The 26,564-nt window shown below is 40.0% G+C and overlaps 2 protein-coding genes across 2 annotated transcripts; both read left to right on the forward strand.

Annotated features, from left to right (window-relative positions):
* The first annotated feature begins 1,773 nt into the window (after nucleotides 1-1,773).
* On the forward strand, nucleotides 1,774-15,529 carry LOC127986880 (mucin-5AC-like). The gene is made up of 12 exons (XM_052589138.1): nucleotides 1,774-1,793; nucleotides 3,257-3,705; nucleotides 3,767-3,924; nucleotides 5,754-5,851; nucleotides 5,949-6,195; nucleotides 6,243-6,387; nucleotides 6,677-6,807; nucleotides 7,294-7,428; nucleotides 9,591-9,670; nucleotides 10,467-11,097; nucleotides 14,925-15,212; nucleotides 15,524-15,529. Exons 1-12 carry the CDS (start codon nucleotides 1,774-1,776, stop codon nucleotides 15,527-15,529), a joined length of 2,388 nt encoding a protein of 795 aa, XP_052445098.1.
* Nucleotides 15,530-23,261: 7,732 nt separating this feature from the next.
* LOC127988453 (uncharacterized) lies at nucleotides 23,262-25,999 on the forward strand. The gene is made up of 3 exons (XM_052591212.1): nucleotides 23,262-24,078; nucleotides 25,424-25,537; nucleotides 25,618-25,999. Exons 1-3 carry the CDS (start codon nucleotides 23,418-23,420, stop codon nucleotides 25,674-25,676), a joined length of 834 nt encoding a protein of 277 aa, XP_052447172.1. The 5' UTR covers nucleotides 23,262-23,417; the 3' UTR covers nucleotides 25,677-25,999.
* Nucleotides 26,000-26,564: the final 565 nt, after the last annotated feature.

Raw genomic sequence — 26,564 nt, forward strand, 5'->3', positions numbered from 1 at the left:
GAATGAAAGACATAGACAAGAAACCCAGGAGGGAGGTGGACCGGCGGAGGAACAGGGGGAGGGACGGAGGGCCAGGTCCATAGGAGGAAACAGAAAGAAAAGAAACAGACAGCAGAACAACAAAAAGTAAACACAAAAACACAAGTCCAAGAACGACATCACGTGACGCCCACCAGGGCAAAACAGAAGAACTGTGTGGTCGGGACGGACACCCCACAGGGCAGAGCAAAAGACCACCACAATCGTGTGGTCAGGGCAGAAACCCCCCCAGGGCGGAGCAGAAGACTACCATAACCGTGTGGTCGGGACAGACGCCCCCCAGGGCAGAGCAGAAGACCACCACATCCGTGTGGTGGAGACCGGAGTCCCCCAGGGCGGAGCAGAAGACCACCACAACCGTGCGGCCGTACCAGACGCCCCCCAGGGCAGAGCAGAAGACCACCACAACCGTGCGACTGAACTAGACGCACTTCAGGGCGGAGCAGAAAACCACCACATCCTTATGGTCGAGGCAGAAGGCCCCCAGGGTGGAGCAGAAGACCACCACATCCGTGCGGCCTGACCAACTGGAGGACAAGTCTGGTTGGGCAAGTCTGAAACATAGAACACAAACATGTTAGGGGTAGTCTCCGTGGCCACAACAGGAACAGATGGGTGCTCAGAGAGTTCGACTGAGACATAATGAGTCTCTGGAAGTTCCGCAGAGGCAAGGAGAGACTCTGGTAGTTCATCAGAGCCGTGGAGAGGATCAAGTAGTTCCACAGAGAAGTGACGAAACTCTGGTAATCCCATGGTGTTTATACTGGATCCCAGAAGATCGGTGCTGACTTGACTCTGCTCATGAAGATTATTTGTGACTTGCATTTGTTCATGAAGATCACTGGTGACTTGACTCTGTCCTTGAAGATCACCAGTGACTTGACTCTGAAAGGTTAACAGGAATCTGACTCGATTCAGGAGGATCAACTGGAACGTGACTCGACTCTGGATCGTCAACAGGAGCCTGACTCGACTCTGGATAGTCAACAGGAGCCTGACTCGACTCTGGATAGTCAACAGGAGCCTGACTCGACTCTGGATAGTCAACAGGAGCCTGACTCGACTCTGGATGGTCAACAGGAACTAGCCCTGACTCTGGATGGTCAACAGGAACTAGCCCTGACTCTGGAAGGTCAACGGTGACTAACCCGGACTCTGGAAGATCGACGGTGACTAACCCTGACCCTGGAAGGTCAACGGTGACTAACCCTGACCCTGGAAGGTCCACGAGCACCTGACTCGACTTTGGAGGGTCAACAGGAATCTGACTCGACTCTGGAAGGTCAACCGGAACCTGACTCAACTCAGGAAAACCCCCTATAGCTGCCATCCTCTGCAGTGGCTCCGGGCTGGCGGCCGCCTTGTGCAGTGGCACTGGGTTGGTGGCCATCTTGTACTGTGGTACTGGCTCAGCAGACGTGACATGAACACTCCTGGGAATCTCTAGGATCTTTGATAGCATGGAGAAATAATCCAAAAACGTCTCAGTGGCCATCTTGGGCGTTGTCGCTGAACTGGCATCCATCTTGCCTCGTGGTGCTGGGTTGACTGCCATCTTATGAAGTGTCGTGGGACCTGTGGCCATCCTGGGCAGTAGTGCTGGGCCGGCGACCATCTTGTGCTGTAGCGCTGGGCTGGCGGCCATCTTGCCTCATGGCGCTGTGCTGGCAGGCCATCTTGTGCTGTGGTGTGGGGCTGGCTTCCATCTTGCCTCGTGGTGTTGGGTTGGCGGCAATGCTGCACAGCAGCGCTGGGTTGGCGGCCATCTTGTGCAGCGGCACTGGACTGGTGGCCATCTTGTGCAGCGGCGCTGTCTCTGCAGACTTACGCCTCCTCTCCCCTCTCTGTCCACAATGGGGAGACGGTGGCTCCCATCTGAACCCAGGGTCGACGGGGGGCCACAGTGGAGAGTGATGCCAGACCTCCTCTCAACCATTCACTCCTGAGCGACCTCCCCTGGTTCCACGGAACACGACCAGGCGGGTACCCTCAAAACCATTCCTCACCCGCTCAGTGACTGGGGAGGAAGTAAGAATATGCATACCGCTGGATCTCTTAGAAGATGTAGTCCTTCTGTGACGATTCGTGTACCCAGAAAGACACAGGGAGCAGAGATCCAATTGCTGTCATTTAATATGAAAATCCAAATAGTAAATATATCAAATACAGCAAATTACAAAAACCAAAAATGACAGTCCAAAAAAAAACAAACAAAATGAAAGGGACAGGAAAAGGGAACTCGGAATGCGAGAAGACTGGAAGGACCAGCAGACAGGGAGAATCTCGGGAGACAAGAAAGCTAGACACACGAAGGAATAAAAAAGTCACCTACATTTTGGATGGCCTTAGGTCAATTAATAGCATATCTTTATTTTTGGGTTAAGCCTGCATGTTTAGTCCATATGGCAAAAGTCATAAATGCAGATTGTTTTTAAATAAATGCTATTATGTATAAAACTAATTCACTAAAGGTTGAGCCAACTAAAAAAAAAAAAAAACAATTCAGTTAATAATTTGAAGAGAGAGAACTAGATACAATATATATATATATATATATATGAAACAGCTTCATTTTTTTTTACAATGTACCTATTGTTCATCAAGGATAAAGGATAATGTAACTAGCCTTCATTCACAGATCAAAAAGTAAACATTTGTAGTACTGAAATTCACTTAAAACCATGTTCAAACAGAGTATCACTAACACTAAAAAACTATTTATTTATAGGTCAAATAGATGTTGCTTCCATTTTTGCTTTATTCCACTATAGGTCACTATTATCTGCCATGTTTTTCCTCTTAACTCTTCTTCTTTCTTCTCGTGTTGTTTTATTTTCATTTAAATAATCAGCTGCACAAACAATAACTCCACTAACATCAAATGCACCAACATCAACCACTCTGTTAACAACAGTTGCACCCACCTCCGAAACAACTACACCAACATATACGACTCCAGCAACAACTACTGCACCAAACTCAGAATCAACGGCAACAATATCTACCAATCCATCAACAACTACTGCACCAAACTCAGAATCAAAAGCACCAATATTTACTAATCCATCAACAACAACTGCACCAACATCAACCACTCCATCAACAATAACTGCACCAACATCAACCTCTCCATCAACAACAACTGCACCAACATCTACCACTCCATCAACAACAACTGCACCAACAACAACCATTCCATCAACAATAACTGCACCAGCCATTGGGGCATCAACAACAACCACTCCATCAACAACAACTGCACCAAAATCTACCACTCCATCAACAACATCTGCCCCAGCCATTGGGGCATCAACAACAACTGCACCAAAATCTACCACTCCATCAACAACAACTGCACCAACAACAACCAGTCTATCAACAACAACTGCACCACCCATTACATCAACAGCACCAACATCTACCGCTCCATCAACAACAACTGCACAAACATCCACCACTCCATCAACAAAAACTGCACCACCCATTACATCAACAGCAACAATATCTACCATCCCATCAACAACAACTGCAACAACATCTACCACTCCATCAACAACATCAACCACTCCATCAACAACAACTGCACCAGCCACAACATCAATGGCATCAACACCTACCACTCTATCAACAATTGCACCATCATCTACCACTCCATCAACAACAGATGCACCAACCATTACATCGACAGCACCGACATCTGCCACACCATCAACAACAACTGCACCAGCCACAACATCAAGGGCATCAACACCTACGACTCTATCAACAATTGCACCATCATCTACCACTCCATCAACAACAACTGCACCAACAACAACCACTCAATCAACAACTGCACCAGCCATTACATCGACAGCACCAACATCTACCACTCCATCAACAACTGCACCATCATCAACAACTCAATCAACAACAACTTCACCACCAACAACCACTCCATCAACAACAACTGCACCAGCTATTACATCGACAGCACCAACATCTACCACTCTATCAACAACAACTGCACCAACATCAATCACTCTATCAACAACAACTGCACAAACATCAACCAGTCTATCAACAACAACTGCACCAACATCTACCACTCTATCAACAACAACTGCACCAACATCCACCACTCTATCAACAACAACTGCACTGACATCCAGCACTCTACCAACTTCTGTACCAACATCCACCACTCTATCAACAACAACTGCACCAACATCCACCACTCTATCAACAACAACTGCACCAACATCCACCACTCTATCAACAACAACTGCACCAACATCTAGCACTCTACCAACAACTTCTGCACCAACATCCACCACTCTACCAACAACGACTGCACCAACATCCACCACTCTATCAACAACTGTACCAACATCCACCACTCTATCAACAACAACTGCACCAACATACACCACTCTATCAACAACCACTGCACCAACATTCACCACTCTATCAACAACAACTGCACCAATATCCACCACTCTATCAACAACTGCACCAACATCCAACACTCTATCAACAACAACTGCACCAACATCCACCACTCTAACAACAACTTCTGCACCAACATCCACCACTCTATCAACAACAACTGCACAAACATCCACCACTCTATCAACAACAACTGCACCAACATCCAGCACTCTACCAACAACAACTGCACAAACATCCACCACTCTACCAACAACAACTGCACCAACATCCACCACTCTATCAACAACAACTGCACTGACATCCAGCACTTTATCAACAACAACTGCACTGACATCCAGCACTCTACCAACTTCTGTACCAACATCCACCACTCTATCAACAACAACTGTACCAACATCCAACACTCTATCAACAACAACTGCACCAACATCCACCACTCTATCAACAACAACTGCACCAAGATCCACCACTCTACCAACAGCTTCTGCACCAACATCCACCACTCTATCAACAACAACTGCACCAACATCTAGCACTCTACCAACAACTTCTGCACCAACATCCACCACTCTATCAACAACAACTGCACAAACATCCACCATTCTATCAACAACAACTGCACCAACATCCAGCACTCTACCAACAACAACTGCACAAACATCCACCACTCTACCAACAACAACTGCACTGACATCCAGCACTTTATCAACAACAACTGCACTGACATCCAGCACTCTACCAACTTCTGTACCAACATCCACCACTCTATCAACAACAACTGTACCAACATCCAACACTCTATCAACAACAACTGCACCAACATCCACCACTCTATCAACAACAACTGCACCAAGATCCACCACTCTACCAACAGCTTCTGCACCAACATCCACCACTATATCAACAACAACTGCACCAACATCTAGCACTCTACCAACAACTTCTGCACCAACATCCACCACTCTATCAACAACAACTGCACCAACATCCACCACTCTATCAACAACTGCACCAACATCCACCACTCTATCAACAACAACTGCACCAACATCCAGCACTCTACCAACAACTTCTGCACAAACATCCACCACTCTACCAACAACAACTGCACCAACATCCACCACTCTATCGACAACAACTGCACCAACATCCACCACTCTATCGACAACAACTGCCCCAACATCCAACACTCTATCGACAACAACTGCACAAACATTCACCACTCTATCAACAACTGCACCAACATCCACCACTCTATCAACAACAACTGCACCAAAATCTAGCACTCTACCAACAACTTTTGCACCAACATCCACCACTCTATCAACAACAACTGCACCAACATCCAGCACTCTACCAACTTCTGTACCAAAATCCACCAGTCTATCAACAACAACTGCACCAACATCTACCACTCTATCAACAACAACTGCACCAACATCCACCACTCTATCAACAACAACTGCACTGGCATCCAGCACTCTACCAACTTCTGTACCAAAATCCACCACTCTATCAACAACAACTGCACCAACATCCACCACTCTATCAACAACAACTGCACCAACATCCAGCACTCTACCAACAACTTCTGCACCAACATCCACCACTCTACCAACAACAACTGCACCAACATCCACCACTCTATCAACAACAACTGCACCAACATCCAGCACTCTACCAACAACAACTGCACCAACATCCACCACTCTATCAACAACAACTGCACCAACATCCACCACTTTATCAACAACAACTGCACTGACATCCAGCACTCTACCAACTTCTGTACCAACATCCACCACTCTATCAACAACAACTGTACCAACATCCAACACTCTATCAACAACAACTGCACCAACATCCACCACTCTACCAACAGCTTCTTCACCAACATCCACCACTCTACCAACTTCTGTACCAAAATCCACCAGTCTATCAACAACAACTGCACCAACATCCAGCACTCTACCAACAACAGCTGCACCAACATCCACCACTCTATCAACAACAACTGCACCAACATCCACCACTTTATCAACAACAACTGCACTGACATCCAGCACTCTACCAACTTCTGTACCAACATCCACCACTCTATCAACAACAACTGTACCAACATCCAACACTCTATCAACAACAACTGCACCAACATCCACCACTCTATCAACAACAACTGCACCAACATCCACCACTCTACCAACAGCTTCTTCACCAACATCCACCACTCTATCAACAACAACTGCACCAACATCTAGCACTCTACCAACAACTTCTGCACCAACATCCACCACTCTATCAACAACTGCACCAACATCCACCACTCTATCAACAACTGCACCAACATCCAAAACTCTATCAACAACAACTGCACCAACATCCACCACTCTATCAACAACAACTGCACCAACATCCACCACTCTATCAACAAGAACTGCACCAACATCCAGCACTCTACTAACAACTTCTGCACAAACATCCACCACTCTACCAACAACAACTGCATCAACATCCACCACTCTATCGACATCAACTGCACCAACATCCACCACTCTATCGACAACAACTGCACCAACATCCACCACTCTATCGACAACAACTGCCCCAACATCCACCACTCTATCGACAACAACTGCACAAACATTCACCACTCTATCGACAACAACTGCACCAACATCCACCACTCTATCGACAACAACTGCACCAACATCCACCACTCTATTGACAACAACTGCACCAACATCCACCACTCTATCGACAACAACTGCCCCAACATCCACCACTCTATCGACAACAACTGCACAAACATTCACCACTCTCTCAACAACTACAACAACATCTAGCACTCTACCAACAATTTCTGCACCAACATCCAACACTCTATCAACAAAAACTGAACCAACATCCAGCACTCTATCAACAACTGTACCAACATCCACCACTATATCAACAACTACTGCACCAACATCCACCACTCTATCAACAACAACTGCACCAACATCCTCCACTCTAGCAACTTCTGCACCAACATCCACTACTCTATTAACAACAACTGCACCAACATCCACCACTCTATCAACAACAACTTCACCAACATCCACCACTCTATCAACAACTGCAACAACATCCAAAACTCTATCAACAACAACTGCACCAACATCCACCACTGTATCAACAACTGCACCAACATCCATCACTCTATCAACAACAACTGTATCAACATCCACCACTTTACCAACAACTTCTGCACCAAGATACACCACTCTATCAACAACAACTGCACCAACATCCACCACTCTATCAACAACAACTGCACCAACATCCACCACTCTATCAACATCAACTGCACCAACATCCACCACTCTATCAACAACAACTTTACCAACATCTATCACTCTATCAACAACAAGTGCACCAACATCCACCGCTCTACCAACAACTTCTGCACCAACATCCACCACTCTATCAACAACAACTGCACCAACATCCACAACTCTATCAACAACTGCACCAACATCCACTACTCTATCAACAACAACTGCACCAACATCCACCACTCTATCAACAACAACGGCACCAACATCTACCACTCTATCAACAACAACTGCCCCAACATCCACCACTCTATCAACAACAACTGCACCGACATCTAGCACTCTACCAACAACTTCTGCACCAACATCCACCTCTCTATCAACCACAACTGCACCAACATCCACCACTTTACCAACAACTTCTGCACCAAGATACACCACTCTATCAACAACAACTGTACCAACATCTATTACTCTATCAACAACATCTGCACCAACATCCACCACTCTAGAAACTTCTGCACCAACATCCACCACTCTATCAACAACAACTGCACCAAAATCCACCACTCTATCAACAACAACTGCACCAACATCCACAACTCTCTCCACAACAACTGCACCAACATCTAGCACTCTACCAACAACCTCTGCACCAATATCCACCACTCTATCAACAACAACTGCACCAACATCCACCACTCTATCAACAAAAACTGCACCAACATCCACCACTCTATCAACAACAACTGCACCAACATCCACCACTCTATCAACAACTGCACCAACATCCAGCACTCTACCAACAACAACTGCACCGACATTTAGCACTCTACCAACAACAACTGTACCAACATCTATCACTCTATCAACAACAACTGCACCAACATCCACCACTCTACCAACAACTTCTGCACCAACATCAACTGCACCAACAACAACCGTACCAACATCTATCACTCTATCAACAACAACTGCACCAACATCTACCACTCTATTAACAACTTCTGCACCAACATCTACCACTCTATCAACAACAACTGCACCAACATCCACCACTCTATCAACAACAACTGCACCAACATCCACCACTCTATCAACAACTGCACCAACATCTAGCACTCTACCAACAACAACTGTACCAACATCTATCACTTTATCAACAACAAATGCACCAACATCCTCCACTCTACCAACATCTTCTGCACCAACATCCACCAATCTATCAACAACAACTGCACCAACATCCACCACTCTATCAACAACAACTGCCCCAACATCCACCACTCTATCAACAACAACATTTGCACAAGCATTTAGCACTCTACCAACAACTTCTGCACCAACATACACCACTCTATCAACAACAACTACACCAACATCCACCACTCTATCAACAACTGCACCAACATCCACCACTCTATCAACAACAACTGCACCAACATCCACCACTCTATCAACAACAACTGCACCAACATCCACCACTGTATCAACAACAACTGTACCAACATCCAACACTCTACCAACAACTTCTGCACCAACATACACCACTCTATCAACAACTGCACCAACATACACCACTCAATCAACAACAACTGCACCAACATCCACCACTTTATCAACAACAACTGCACCAACATCCACAACTCTATCAACAACAACTGCACCGACATCTAGCACTCTACCAACAACTTCTGCACCAACATCCACCTCTCTATCAACCACAACTGCACCAACATCCACCACTCTATCAACAACTGCACCAACATCCACCACTCTATCAACAACAACTGCACCAACATCTAGCACTCTACCAACCACTTCTGCACCAACAACAACTGCACCAACAACAACTGTACCAACATCTGTCACTCTATCAACAACAAGTGCACCAACATCCACCGCTCTACCAACAACTTCTGCACCAACATCCACCACTCTATCAACAACAACTTCACCAACATCCACAACTCTATCAACAACTGCACCAACATCCACCACTCTATCAACAACAACTGCACCAACATCCACCACTCTATCAACAACAACTGCACCAACATCTACCACTCTATCAACAACAACTGCACCAACATCCACCACTCTATCAACAACAACTGCACCAACATCCACCACTTTATCAACAACTGCACCAACATCCACCACTCTGTCAACAACAACTGTACCAACATCTATCACTCTATCAACAACAACTGCACCAACATCCACCACTCTACCAACAACTTCTGCACCAACATCCACCACTCTATCAACAACAACTGCACCAACATACACCAATCTACAGACAACTTCTGCACCAACATCCACAACTCTATCAACAACTGCACCAACATCCACTACTCTATCAACAACTGCACCAACATCCCCCACTCTATCAACAACAACTGCACCAACATCTACCACTCTATCAACAACAACTGCACCAACATCCACAACTCTATCAACCACAACTGCACCAACATCTAGCACTCTACCAACAACTTCTGCACCAACATCTACCACTCTATCAACAACAACTGCACCAACATCCACCACTCTATCAACAACAACTGCACCAACGTCCACCACTCTATCAACAACATCTCCACCAACATCCACCACTCTATCAACAACAACTGCACCAACATTCACCACTCTATCAACAACAACTGCACCAACATCTAGCACTCTACCAACAACTTCTGCACCAACAACCACTGCACCAACAACAACTCTACCAACATCTATAACTCTATCAACAACAACTGCACCAACATCCACCACTCTATCAACAACACCTGCACCAACATCTAGCACTCTACCAACAAATTCTGCACCCACATCCACGACTCTTTCAACAACAACTGCACCAACATCTAGAACTCTACCAACAACTTCTGCACCAACATCCACCACTCTATCAACAACAACTGCACCAACATCTACCACTCCATCAACAACAACTGCACCAACATCCACCACTCTATCAACAACAACTGCACCAACATCCACCACTCTATCAACAACTTCACCAACATCCACCACTCTTTCAGCTACTGCACCAACATCCACCACTCTATCAACAACTTCTGCACCAAAATCCACCACTCTATCAACAACAGCTGTACCAACATCCAGAACTCTACCAACTTCTGCACCAACATCCACCACTCTATCAACAACAACTGCACCAACATCCACCACTCTACCGACAACTTCTGCACCAACATCCACCACTCTATCAATAATAGCTGCACCAACATCCACCACTCTATCAACAACAACTGCACCAACCTCCAACACTCTACCAACTTCTGCACCAACATCCACCACTCTATCAACAACAACTGCACCAACATCTACCACTCTATCAACAACAACTTCACCAACATCCACCACTCTATCAACAACTGCACCAACATCCACCACTCTATCAACAACAACTGTACCAACATCCAGCACTCTACCAACTTCTGCACCAACATCCACCACTCTATCAACAACAACTGCACCAACATCCACCACTCTATCAACAACAACTACACCAACATCCAGAACTCTATCAACAACAACTTCACCAACATCCACCACTCTATCAACAACTGCACCAATATCTAACACTCTACCAACAGCTTCTGCACCAACATCCACCACTCTATCAACAACAACTGCACCAACATCCACGACTCTATCAACAGCAACTGCACCAATATCCACCACTCTATCAACAACAACTGCACCAACATCCACCACTCTACCAACAACTTCTGCACCAACATCTACCACTCTATCAACAACAACTGCACCAACATCCACCACTCTATCAACAACAACTGCACCAACATCTAGCACTCTACCAACAACTTCTGCACCAACATCCACCACTCTGCCAACAACTTCTGCACCAACATCCACCACTCTATCAACAACAACTGCACCAACATCCACCACTCTATCAACAACAACTGCACCAACATCTAGCACTCTACCAACAACTTCTGCACCAACATCAACTGCACCAACAACAACTGTACCAACATCTATCACTCTATCAACAACAACTGCACAAGCCCCAACATCAACTGCAACATTTTCCACAACATCAACAACAACTGCACCAACATCCACAACTCTATCAACAACAACTGCACCAACTTCTAGCACTCTACCAACTACTTCTGCACCAACATCAACTGCACCAACAAAAACTGTACCAACATCTATGGGTCATTATACGAAAACGTGCCATTTCCCACTTTTAATGTTTGATTTTCAAATTTCTGTTTTGAAAATCTTTAAGCCCCTTTTTGGATTAAGTAGATCCTTACCTCTCAGGAAAATGTGCCGTGCCATCTCAGGCTATCTTATTTTTTTCATTTTTTTCATTTAACTAATTTAAATGTGTGTTTTTGGTCAACCCTGTTACCAACATATTAATTACTTTTTGAAAAGGTTTTAAATACATGTATAGAACAAATCTGATATACTGTGGAAGATATACTCCCCCTTGTTACATTAAGAGTGTTTGTGAATTGAGAATATTGAAAGTTTTATTTTTTTAAGGGGATGAATACGTTCATTTCCAAATTACACTCTCCCAGCATCTTCTGTTTTAAGAAAAATGTATGGAAACAAAAATTAAACACCTCAATTCAATTTTGAGTGGATTATTAGCCTCTCTTAATAAACATTTACAATTAATTGATTACATTTTTATTTACATTTTTTAAGTTATATTAGAATATTATACAAGTAACAGGGTTGACACATCAGTTACAGGGTTGACAACAGCTACCGTATTGATTATACTGCTTGTTTGAGTTACAATTATGGTTGTAATGGAGTCTTAATTGGACATTCATAAACCTTTAATTCAACATGACTAATCAGCATATTATGTAGACGGCTCTATTGAGATATTTTAGCATAAAAATGATGAAAAACCGAAACTTATCTGTTTGCATGAACTTTAACTTTAAAATGTTTTAACTGTTGCCCCGCCTTCTACTTCTCAAACCTCATACTTTCTATGATATTGTGCTGAGAAAACACAGATTTACCCATTCTGTGTTGGTAGTGGCGTGTACCACAGTTTGCTTTGCCAATTGAGAAACTTGATTGGTAAACGGTTTGCCAGAATATACCCTGACCCAGATCTATCCCGTTAGTGAAGCATTGGTTTCCACACTGGTTTCATTAGATAAATAAATAAAGGAAATTATTATTTTAAAAGATTCACGAATAAGAATCATCTGTTCACGAATTGGATCGTGAAATTGCATTACCGAGCCAAAGATGATACTGAACATTTCGAATGAATAAAGAAGTTCATCTGTAAACCACATAAAGCTATTGTTTGACTTCATAAACCTTTATTTTATGCATGCTTCGTATGGATCTGTTGACTGAATGCATAGTGTGATTTCTAGGAGAATGTTTGTGTCGTTATGTGCTTGTAACGGGAAAAAATCAGTCGCGGTATTGTTTGAAATCCCCAAACTTAAATATTAAATTAATAAATTACATCAAAATAAAAGTAATCACTGGTAATCTAAAATAGTTTTCAGATGGTACTGTAATCTGATTACCCCTTATTTAAAATGTAATTTTAACGAAATACAGTTACTCATATTTTGTATTTTACATACGTAACGCTGTTACATATATTTCGTTACACCCCAGCCCTGATTATTTATGATTGTGTAGCATACTGTAAATGTAAGTAGTTCACATGCCATCAAATAATCATACAAGTCACACAAGCTTGATTTATTTTTTGACAAGAAAACTTTTTCAAACTATTTGGATGGAGTGCATGTATGGAGAGTATCCCAAATGCAAACTGAAAAGCTTGTGAATTTATTGACTTCTCATAATAAAAAAAATAATGACTTTTGATTTATAAAGCACATTTATAAAACCCAATGCACTTGTGTGTATCAGTATAGATCAGTAACCTCAACATATTTTAGCCTATCTATCAGTAGAATAAATAAAAAAACATGATTTTTAGGGATAAAAACTGTAAAAACATGTATATTATGTATACTATTTGTAAGAAAAGTATGTCTGTTAAAATTCTCAGTCATCCAGGTCATAGTTATCCAAGAAGGGTTGGCTCAGGGGTGACAACCCCACAGAGGTTAAATGCCTGGCACTCCCCATCAGTCATTTAGAAATGAAGAAACCCCTTGGATGAGAGGCAATAGCTTCAAATATGGACGTACCTAGTCCAGTTGCCCTTGATTTAACCCTTCTTGTGTATACAACATGGGTAAGACACACAAAAGCGTACTTGGGTCAACCCTCTTACCCTGGAATGGTTACAGGGTTGACGGTAACAGGGTTGACGAAAAAGGTTATTGCCGGCCATTACTAGCCATGAGGTATAGGTAATGACACTACATTACGTGCCTTAATGAGAGGCTTAAATATTATCATATATGTAAATTTTTAAATATGTACAAAAAACTTTTTAACATATGCTTTTCTGGTAACAGGGCTGACACAATGAGCGTGTCCCTGTCTTTCAGACATTACATAACCTCAAAGAAAATTCATTAAAAAGAAGAGAACACTTACTTGTCTTCTACCATCAACTTCATGAAAGTCAGATAATGTCACTTCCTGGAACTGATGCAACTTTTGGAACAGTCCATTATCTTTAAAGAGGTGTTTTTATAAAAAGTAACAGGGTTGACAAGAACCTAGGGACCCGACTAAATTGTGTGTTTTTTTATTTTATTTGACACGTTAAGAATAAAATCCATTTATGACTAATGAACTGACACTTAAGGCTTTATACAAGTATATGTTTTTTTATGATAGTTTGACTTTTTTGGCCTCGATAGCAAGTAGAAGTAGAAAAATCTTACTGAGGGACAGGCCATTTTCAACATTTCTTCAAGATGCTTTGTACAAAAATGTGATTAAAATCCTTTAAAAACCAAAGAAACAGAAAATAATTTATTCTTATATTATGAGACATTATGGAAACTAAAATATAAAATATTCTATTTCTTTTATGTTTTATTAAGATTTACAGAGCTTTTTTTCCATGAGGGACACAAAATGGCACGTTTTCGTATAATGACCCCTATCACTCTATCAACAACTGATGCACCAACCTCAACAACTGTACAAAAATCCAGCACTGTATCAACAAATGCACCAACATCAACATCAACTGCACCAACATCTACCACTCCATCCACAACTACTGCAACAACATCAACTGTACCAACATCTACTACTCTGTCAACAACAACTGCACCAGCCTCAACATTAACTGCAACGTTTTCCACCCCATCAACAACAACTGCACGAACATCCAACACTCTACCAAAATCTGCCGCACTAACCTCAACATCAGCAGCACCAACCTCAACATTAACTGGACCAATATCTACCACTCTATCAACAATATCAACTGTGCCAGCATTGACATCAACTGGATCAACAGCTCAAACTACATCAGCTGCATCAACATTCAAATCAACTACATTAACATCTACAACTCGAACAGCAACACCAACATTTGCATTTAATCTGACAACAACCCAACTTGTGTCTACAACTCAACAAGCAAGTCAATCGACACCCTCATCGCCAGATGCTGTCCTGCAAAGTAAGCAAAGTTAATTTTATATGTCCATTCTTTTCTTATTATTATTATTCACAGCCCAGGTTTTGTAAATAAAGTTTTATTCACATATGTTAATATGAATCTGATTTTTTTATAGATATGACAGCAGTTGCATACATAAGTTTAAAATTGAGATCTTTGGTTGAGCTGAGCAGTGAGGAAATCATTACATATATTGAAAAGGTAAGCTGATATTTTGTCATTAACACATATATAGTATGCATATATATATATATATATATATAGAGAGAGAGAGAGAGAGAGAGAGAGATTCTTTGTTTTAAGTTTAAGTGATGAAGTCAGAAACACTGACTCATTATCTCCACATGATAGATTACATAATCTGATAATATATGTTTTCCATTTGAATTGGTTAATTTGAAAGTAGACATTTCACTCTCTATATATGTTTTTCATATCTGTTAGATAAGTATACAAAGAGACAAAGGTGGCAGAAAGGGCATTCCTGTTTGCTTTCATTATTTTACAAAAGGGCAATGTTTTTTTTTTTTTTTTGTCAACTTGAGTGCACAAAAATTATTGTAGAGTTTTTGCATATTTGAAAGATGTATTGCTCCTATCTGTGTAAGCAAAAATGATGGAGTATTTTAAGAGCAAGTGAATGCACCAGCACCTCCATCTGTCATGCAGTGAGCGCTACTGTTCAATTTCCACACTCCACCCATACCCTTCAATAGCATATTTCTGTAGGTTTACATTAGATTGAGCAACCAGGTAAAGTTGCTAATACTTACATATTTCAGATGATAAGCCATATTTGAGGTCGATGAATGACAGGCAAGTGTTTGGATGTCCTGCCCAACAGTGTTAATTTTGACAGCGAATTCGGATTTAGTCTTAGTCTTAGTCTTTTGAATAACACACCATTTAGTTTTAGTCACATTTTAGTCATCTGAAATGTTTTAGTCTTAGTCTAGTTTTAGTCAACTAAATATCATAAGAGTTTTAGTCTTAGTCTAGTCTTAAGTCTTTTAGTCTTAGTCTAGTTTTTTTTTTTAGTAGAACAAAGTCAACTTAGTTGACTTGACTAAATGTTTCCATCAGTCTGTTATGGAATGGTATTTATAAAATAAACATAAGGCCTGCTCTCAATGAAAAATATACATGCTCTCTGAAAAAGATATGCATTCGTCCTGAATGATATGCAATGCATATGACATTCTTTCAAGATGAAGTACAGTATTATTGAAATAGACAACCACATATATTATATTTGTATTGTTTGTTCATTCTGTTTCTTTATTTGTGCTATTTACACAAAGTTTACATTTTTTTAAGTTTGTTTTTGTTCATTTAAAATAGCACTGCATAGTCTTCACTGTAAAATAAAATACACAATCAAACCAAAATGTATTCAGACACCTTCAACGTTTCTTACAATATCACAGTTTATTTGCCTGTAGTTTAGAAATTAGTAATAAAATATGACAATAACTCAACAATTTTTTAGTCACTAGTAAAACAATATAATCTATTCTATCTGATTTTTGGATTGACTTTGGATAAATTCTTGTTAAAACTACAAAGTAATTAAATCAAGAGCAGTGAGTGATTTACTTTCATTTTCATACATTAAAGACACTGACAGCAGAGCTAGTAAATTAGGCGCGGTCACTTTAAGAGACAAATGCATCCATTATAAAGATACGCATCCGATTTCTTTCCAACTCTTTACTTTCACTGAAGACATAACTACAGACTTTTTCGAACACACTTTCCAAGACGGGTATTTCGACATATTTAGTATGTATTTGTTGTCGGTCCAAAAGCAAGAAGACATTGAGACGCGTCTCTGCTTGCTCCCTGAACACCGCGCTGCTGAATTGAGCTTTTTTACTTTTAGCTCTTTTTCTTATGTTTATTTAAAATGCGATTTGTATTTGTTCGTTCAGGTGCAGGAGGACACAAATGTCCTGAAGGAGATCTCGGTTCAGTGTTGCGTGTAACCATCTGCTCAGTTCAGCGTTCCTGCATCGCGGGGCTGAAGCCAACTTGATGCGTTGAATGCTCGGAGCACGTTATAAAACGTATTCTTAAAATAAACATTTCTGTTTTAATAAATGCTCATATTAAAACATAGCATTACACATAAGTAGATACAAAAATAATCAGTGATACATTTACGACCCCATAAAAATTTGGGTCCAAATGGCATTTCAAAAGGTCGCAGTGTAGTTCCCTGTGTAAACAACTTAACTGTTATGAAAACGTCCTCGAAACTGTGCGAATTTCTGCAAACTCATCTTTGTTCTCTTTTCTGTGTAACTGCTGCTGCGTTTGTTTAGCTGTTGCGCTTGCATTTGCCGCGACTTTTTAAAATGGCTCGGCTGCTTCTGCATAGATCAACCTACCCTCAAAGATTCGCTCTGATTGGATCTCTTCTCCATTCGTCCCTCCCATATATTTTCGTTTAATTTTTATTTGTTGACTAAAGTGTCAGTTATATTTCGTCACGTTTTTCGTCATCATATCTGACTTTTTATTTAGTTTTTATTTAGTTTTCGTCCGTGAAAAAGGTTAGTTGACGAATATTTTTCGTCATAGTCTTCGTCAACGAAATTAACACTGCTGCCCAAAGTACTGTATTACCACATGGACCAGCCTTTAATGATCTGTTCATCACTTTGTGGACTGTTTGACTTTGTGGATTTGAATTTTTTATTTCTGCGACTAAGCGACTAATAAAAGTTTGGTCGACTAAGTGTTATGGGGCTAACAAGACATGAGATGTCCGGATGCATTTGCAAAGCTTTATTTAGAAGACAGGCAGGGTCGAACACAGGCAAACACATATGGCACAGGCAAGACACAAGAGTAATCTGTTAAACAGGCGTGGTTTTTTTTAATCGGCGAACATAATCCAGAGAGTTTGACAAGAGTGGTAATCCAATGAACTCGAACAATAGTCCAGGCAAGGTGCAAACATAATCCAAAAAACAAGATGAAAGGGTAATCCAAAATACTCAGGCAAGAATCAGAACACAGGAAAGCAGGCAAGGCAAGTCTATGAAAATAACTCTGTTAACTAGAGCAGGCTCCTTAAAGTAGCTATCAGCTAGGGCAGCAATATGCGCTTGCAATACTCTTTTTGAAAAGTTTGAAAAGGAACTGAGTGGGTGTAATAAAGGGAGTGTGTGATTGGTCACAGCTTTGTGCAATGGATGATGGGCTATGTAGTCTGGGATGACATGCAACAGTTTGTGTTGCACGAGAGTCAATGTAACAGAAGGGTGACCTCAGGTGACCTCCATGGACAGGATTTGTGACACCAAGCCTCTTCTGGTTGACTAAAATTTAGTTGACTATTAGGGAACAGACAACTTATTGGTGTGTGTAAACACACTTGGCAATAAAGCTTTTTCTGATTCTGATATTTTAAACTGATTTTGAGGTACATATATTGGTATAGAAAATATGTAAAAATATAAAATTCTTATGTGTTTTTTTTGTTTTGTTTGTTTTTTACAGGAGTTTCTTATGGTCATTAAGGCTGCATTTATTTGATAAAATATACAAGAAATTATTTATTTATTTATTCTTGTGATGCAAAGCTGAATTTTCAGCATCATTACTCCAGTATTCAGTGTCACATGATCATTCAGAAATCATTCTAATATGCAAATGTATTATAAGTTCTTTGATACTTTTTCAGTTTTCTTTGATGAAAGAAAAGTAAAAAGAAAAACATTTATTTAAAATATAAATATTTTCTAACAATATACACTACACATGCAAAAGTTCATTGTGAGCTCGCGAAAGTTTCTCATGAGCATGCCATAGTTTCTTGTGAGTATGTGAAAGTTTATTGGGAAGCATGCCATAGTTTCTTATGAGTATGCGAAAGTTTATTGTGAGCATAGGATAGTTTCATAGGATAGCAATAGTTTCACATGAGCATGCCATAGTTTCTTGTGATCGTGCCATAGTTTCTCATGGGCATGCATAAGTTTCTCAAGAGCACACAAATGTTTCTTGTGAGTATGCAAAAGTTTATCGTGAGAACGCAGTAGTTTCTAGTGAGCATGCAAAAGTTTCTCAAGAACATGCGAAAGTTTCTCGAAAACAAACAATAGTTACTTATGAGCACCCAAAAGTTTCTGGTGAGCACGTTATAGTTTCTCAAGAGCACACCATAGTTTCTCGAGAGCAACAAATGTTTCTGGTTAGCATGCAAAAGTTTCTCATGAGCATGCGATAGTTTCTCGTGAGCACACAATGGATTCTCGAAAGCGCCCGAAAGTCTCGAAGGCACCCGAAAGTCTGTATATTTTTATATTTTTGCAAATGTCCATTTAGGGAATCTATATGTACATAATTCAATAGATTAAAATTATATTATAGCTAAAAATAGCTGTAAGAGGATAACACTGGATGCCAGGTACATTAAGTGTACAAATGGCCGTGGCTGTTTTTATGGGAAAAATAAGGTGAATTCATTATAAATAAAGATTTAATTATAATGCTTACAGTGCTTATCAATTTTCTTTGCAGTTTTTCAAGCACACAAACAGTAGCGGGACAATCAGGATTACTGTGAAGAAATCAAGAAAATTGTTGACCTAAGGATCTAACATGGAAAACTGCAATCCTCTACAAACAATTTCTGAATGAAATGTCCTGTCAGGTGTCCAAATGTTTTTAATTGAAATTTTTATAGATACATTTTGACTATAAACTGTGATTACAAGAACCAATTAAACAATTAAAATGTTAATTTTATATATATATATATATATATATATATATATTTTTTTTTTTTTTTTTTTTTAAGTCATGCACTTTTTCATTCTGAACTCAACAATCACTTTATTTAAATCACACATATTTAATATGTTGTTTATGTTATAATATTGCTGCTCCTTTCAGTGTGAATAATAAAAAAAAATCTCTCACATCTATGCAAAATCTAAAAGTTGTTGAATGTCTACACATGATGCGAGCGACAGGACTACTACTATATTATTACAATCAGTAACGCTGTCTGGATGCGGTGATGTGACAATTGAAATCCCTGACAGTAAACTGTCGCCTCATTCTATTTATTAGGTACTAACATATAGTTCAAACAATTTGCAACAGTCGCTTTGTTGCATTCAGTGTAGACAGCGCAAAGGCCATTTCACACTGAGCACGCGGTAAATCATCAAATTCACTTCAAGCCTAAAACAATTTATCTGCTAATTTACGCCTGTACACTGTACAGGTGCATCTAAAAAAATTGGAATATCATGGAAAGGTCTTTATTTTTTGTAATTTAATTAAAAAAGCTAACTTTCTTATTTTCTGGGTTTATTGCACACAAACTGAAATATTTCAAGATTGTTTTTTTCGTTTGTTTTTTTTATTCTGATGGTCACGACTTACAGCTTAGAAAAATTTAAAATTCAGTATCTCAAAAAAATTACAATATTCCATTTTGAGCTTGATTAGTTTGATTAATTTTGAGTATATACACTGGGTACCTCTTGGGCTAGTTTAGAAAATGCAACCACAATTATTGGTGTGACAATTGTCCAGAAGACGATCATTGACAGAAGCTGCAGAAGATCATTGCTGAAAGGGCTGGCTGTTCACAGAGTGCTGTATCAAAATATTCATAGAAAGTTGACTGGAAGGAAAAAGTGTGGTAGGAAAAGGTGCTCAAGCAACAGGGATGACCACAGCCTTGGGAAGATTGTCAGGAAAAGCTGATTCAAGAACTTGGGAGAGCTTCACAAGGAGTGGACTGAAGCTGGAGTCAGTGCATCAAGAGTCGACAAACTCAGACATCTTCAGGAAAAGAGCTACAGCTGTCACATTCCTGTATCAAGCCACTCCTGAACCAGTAAAAAAATGTCAGAAACGTTTCACCTGGAGTAAAGAGAAAAATAACTGGACTGTTGCTCAGTGGTCCACTGTCCTCATTTCAGATTAAAGTAAATTTAGCATTTCATTTGGAAATCAATGTCTGGAGTCAGGAGGAAGACTGGAGAGGCACAGAATCCAAAATTTCTGAAGATGATTTGGGGTGCTGTGACATCTGCTGGTGTTACTCCATTGTGTTTTATCAAGTCAAAAGTCTCTTCAAAAACCAAAATGCTGATTTGCTGCTCAAGAAACATTTATTATTATTATTATTATTATTATTAAAATTTAAAAATGCTGAATACATTGACCACATTGATGAATAGAAAGATCCGAAAACGATAAAAAAATGTGCATTTATCTGAAATAAAAAGCCTTTGTAACATTATACACTACATACCATTCAAAAGCTTTGGGGGAGAAATCAGATTAGATTAGAAATTATAAATGAATACTTGTATTTAACAAGGATGCTTTAAATTGATCAAAAGTGATGATAAAGACATTTATAATGTTACAACATAAATTCTATTTCAGATTAATGCTGTTCTTCTGAACGTTCTATTCATCAGAGGCACCTTTTTTTAGAACAGAAAATCTGAATATTAGAATGATTTCTGAAAGATCGTATGACTGGAATAGTGATGCTAAAAAATCTACTTTGAAATCTCTCTAATAAATTACATTTTAAAATATATTCAAATAGAAAACAGTTAAATATAAACAAAAAATATTGTAGCTTTTTTCTGTTTTGCTGCAGGCCTAGGTTGGATGAAATAAATGCAGAATTGGTGAGCAGACGAGACTTTTGACTGGTAGTGTAAATTAATTTTTGCAACCGGGACTGTAACACTTTGTAACTTTTTTTGTTCTTTCTATCTTTAACTCTAAAACTCACACCAGATGAGTCCATCTAATGAGGAGGACATTCGTTACAGTATATAGTGAAGTCCCACTTGTAACAATCTGCAGATTTAAAAGATCATGTAAATGCTTTACATTGTTTACATTCCTGTGAAACTACCTGGCAGGTTTAAAATGCAGATAAACCAGAGTCAGCGATGGGAAATTAAAAGAAAACAAGATAATCTCATTGTTCTCTTATGATAAGGTATTTGGTAAATAGATTTCCTTGTCATACTCTTGTTTTAAAAACCAAACTAAGTTAAAACTGTTTCAAGTTTCTTCATGTCTAAGCATTTTTAATGCATGTATTCCACAGCATGCTACTGAGCAGTTGAATGATGGAATTATTACACACAGAAGTATTTTATTAAAATCACTCAGTATGTTTTAATGGATTTAATATTGAATAGTAAACATGATAACATTACAGATCAGATCAATAATTTCATCATGGTTTATTTGAGAAGACATTTTAGTAGAATGCAAATAGTCAGAGCTGGTTAAAGGTCAGGCAGACTGTTTACCCATGCCTTAGGTTCATCATTGATTACAAAACTAGGTCTTTTGGGGAGTTAAAAATATTCAGAAGAGGGCTGTTTAAATTTAATGTCTACATATAGAGATTTTGAAGGCTTACGTTTTATAGTTTTTAATTAAGGAAAAAAATTATAAATACAAATTATAAAACCACGCCATTCTAATCTTAATCTAAATAATCCAGTCAAAAAACAATGAAAAGATAGCAGAAATTTTAATAGCCCTCTACTTTGTTATTTATAGTTACTGTTTAAATGAAAATCACTTTTAAAATTCTATTAAGAGGAACTTACAAATTGAAAAGTATTTTATAATCAAAAAATATATATATTTCAACTTTAACGCGTCGTCTCGTAAACCCCGCCCATAGATGTGCTTAGCCAATCAGAGGAGCATCTCCTCCTTAACTCCGTTCGACACGCTTGTCAATCATGTGTGCATGAGCCCCGCCTACACACGTGCTCAGCAAATCAGAAGACGCGTACCACTTCCACCTTCACAGCCAGCTTGTCAATCTTGTGTAAATAAACCTCGCCCACACACGAGGCGGAGGGACACGTCCACTTTCACAGAGAGGTTTCGTCGTCGAAATGCTCTCGTGGGAGTTTTTCCAAATAAGTTTTGTGTGTCGACAACTTTGTCTACTCCTACATAAATAAACGAGCTGTCCGGTGAAGACGGCAATGGCTGCAGAAAGCGAGCGTGATAATTCATTCCAACAAATTCTGCATCAGATCGGTGGAAAAAGTAGCATTCATTTAATCAGCGCTGTGAGAGGACCCGATGGAGACACTAACGTATTACAAGACTTCATCGCGGACATGTTTAATAACGGGGAGCGCGAGGAAACCAGCAACAGCAACGGCGAAATCAAAATCCAAACAAACGTGTGCAGCCATAACCAATCGCACACCGAACAGAATTCATCCGATCTCTGCAAGAGCGAGAAACCAGATCCACTCGAGAACAGAACCGTGAGCTCGAGCCGATTCAGCGGCGGAAAACACAGAGCCATTCAGTGCGCCGTGATCATATTCATCTTCAAACACGATTATGTGTGTCATAAAGAGAATCGCGTGTCTTTGAGGGAGATTCTGAAGGACGTGAGAGCTCGGATCAAGAGGAACGCGCTCCGTCCTGCTCTGCTGGGACTCGTTCACACTGACTCTGATCAATCACTGAGTCGCGATTCAGTGGAGTTCCTGGATCGATCCCTGCGAGCGGTGTTCATTAACCACCCCCCGCAGGCCATATGGACCGGACGTTACGTCACAAAGTCCCCGGATGTGCTACAGGAGATCAAGTTGAACACCTGCAGGGCTGTGAAGAGCTCGATTTCCACAGGTCTGTTGGGCGTCATAGTCCAACACGATATTATGTGCTTTACGACAAGGCGATTTCGTACAAATTTGTATGATGTGATTATTACGGAAAAGTATGAAATTTTATTTTATTTTTTGAAAAAAGGAAACATGATGGACCACCCCTAACCCCACCCGGTAACCTAACTGTCTGTGCGGCGCAAGCAGATTGTACGAAAAAAATCACGACTGAGATTGTATGAATTGTGCGAAATTGTAAAATAGTTTTTCTATGCAAACGTGCACTAGACTTAACGTTATACACTTGGCAATTGCGCTTGTCTTCTTACACATGTACTGAACTTCAATAAAAAAAAAAATTACAATTGCGATAGCTACAAATATAACTATAATGTTAATTATATTAGTGTCCTCCTTAATGCGCAATATTGTTATGTACATTATAAGCATGCCCTGGCCCTTTAAATATTCGAGCTCTTCAGAGTCACTGAATTCTGATTGGCTGTCAAAGTTTTTATCGTCCATCAGCCGAAAAAAAAAAAAATCACTTTTCCTCCGTATCAATTGTTATCCATATAGCTATAGTGTGAACGTCCATATATTTTGAAAGATAATCGTTCATTGATATCGTTTTAGTTATCGTCATTGGTTCGAATGGGCATTTACCAAATTTAACACCCCCTCATGTTGCGTTTTTTTTATGACAACAACACGTTTTTTGCCTTTTGCCGCACTGCTTTTCTATTGTTTTTCATATAAATGTACACGCTTGATCACTTTGCGTCTTTTTGAAGCATCTTGCGCATGATTAGCTATTTACACAGAATGCTTATTTACATTGGAAAACATGAAAATTCTTATGTATTCATACAATTTCATTGAATACGTTTTCGTAGATCTGCTTATGCCCCACTGACGGTTAGCTTTAGGGGTAGTCTTTCAAGCATTCGTACGACAATTGTACGTTTGCATATGATTCTGGTGTCATAAAACTACTTGGACTTTGGTCATCATTGCGACCTGCTTGTTTCTCGCTGCCTAGCTAGACAGCTTTTTTTTGCCAATTATCTTCTAGAAACGTACTGAGGAACCTACTAAGACAGCATTGTTGGGTATCATTGCCAAAAGAACATCAGCATGTTTTAGCATGTTAGCATACAGTGAGCTGTTTATCTAGACAGTAGTTTGTGGCATTATAGCCTCAAAAACCTGAGTGTGCTGCCCATCTAGCATCTTTCAGCTTCATGTAGGTCACAACTCCAGCCGAATCACATGATTTGGGGGACTATAATGAATAGAGGCCCCTAGAAAATAGAAAGAAAGAATGCGATTAACGAGTCCTTTCTCAATGGCTCTTTATGTTGCAGATAGCACCATTGGCGGTAAAAGCAGTTTGTTTTGGCCACTGAAATGTTTCCCGGGACTCTTCAGAAAGACACACAGAGGACAAGCTGACCTAAACACCAATAGTTGGCAGCAAGGTTTGAGGATGCTCATTAGCATTCAGATTGAAACCTGTTTGTTTAGCTATCAACTAATCGTGCAATCTTAACTCTTCCAGCCAATACGAATGTGACTGAGGAAGGAATCCCACTGCAGACGCGGCCCACAGCAGACTGACGCCATGCCGGCTTTGCCAATAGACCAATGAAGATGAAGAACAAGCCTCAATCTGTGTGCATGTGTGCTACACAGGTCATATACTCTTGCACTATGACTAACCAGTCAGGAAGATTCGGAGAAGTGAGAAATGAAGGCAACGAAAGGCTGCTAGAGCATTATACATGATGCCTTTTTTTTTGCTATCTCAGAAGGATATATCACTACTATCACAGTAACATACAGAGTTTATTAGTATTAAATAATCTAATGTGACCATTCCTGAACACTGTGACTGACTACTGTATCAGCTGTTGTTTTTAAATAAAAGAAACATGTTGTTACATCGACTCGACCAATACATGAGGTATTCTGAAGAAAACAAGAAATGTGACGCATTCTAGCTGTTTAAAAAGCGTTCAGTGCTGTACCAGACACATTGGTGAATAAATGAAAACGGAAGAGTTTATGTTAGACTACTTGGCATTCATACACAAAGCATTTTTGGACGTATGTGTTTGACTGGTTTCGGTTGAATCGACGTTTGTCGTCTTTTTCGTGGCTACAGAATAGGCTTTAACAATTTTCTGCACGCTGTTTACAAACTGAAATATTGACTCAGTGTTTGTAAGCGAGTGATTAATTTGAGTCGATTCTCTTCAATGAATTGATCAAGTTCGATAGCAGTGGTCTGAATCCGTTCATGATTCATTCTGAATGATTCGAACTGATCACTCGCGCACTGAATCGTTTGGAGAGGTCATTCACTTCAATAGTTAAAATAGGCCTATATTTTCAAGATTTTTTTTTTTGTCACATACACAATTATATAGAGCATATATAACAAGCACTGAAATGTGAGAACTTAAAAAAACATACTTAAAAAAAAATTGGGACGGGGGAAGGTAA

The sequence above is a fragment of the Carassius gibelio genome, chromosome B22 (genome assembly GCF_023724105.1).
Source record: "Carassius gibelio isolate Cgi1373 ecotype wild population from Czech Republic chromosome B22, carGib1.2-hapl.c, whole genome shotgun sequence".
Classification (NCBI taxonomy): Eukaryota; Metazoa; Chordata; class Actinopteri; order Cypriniformes; family Cyprinidae; genus Carassius; species Carassius gibelio.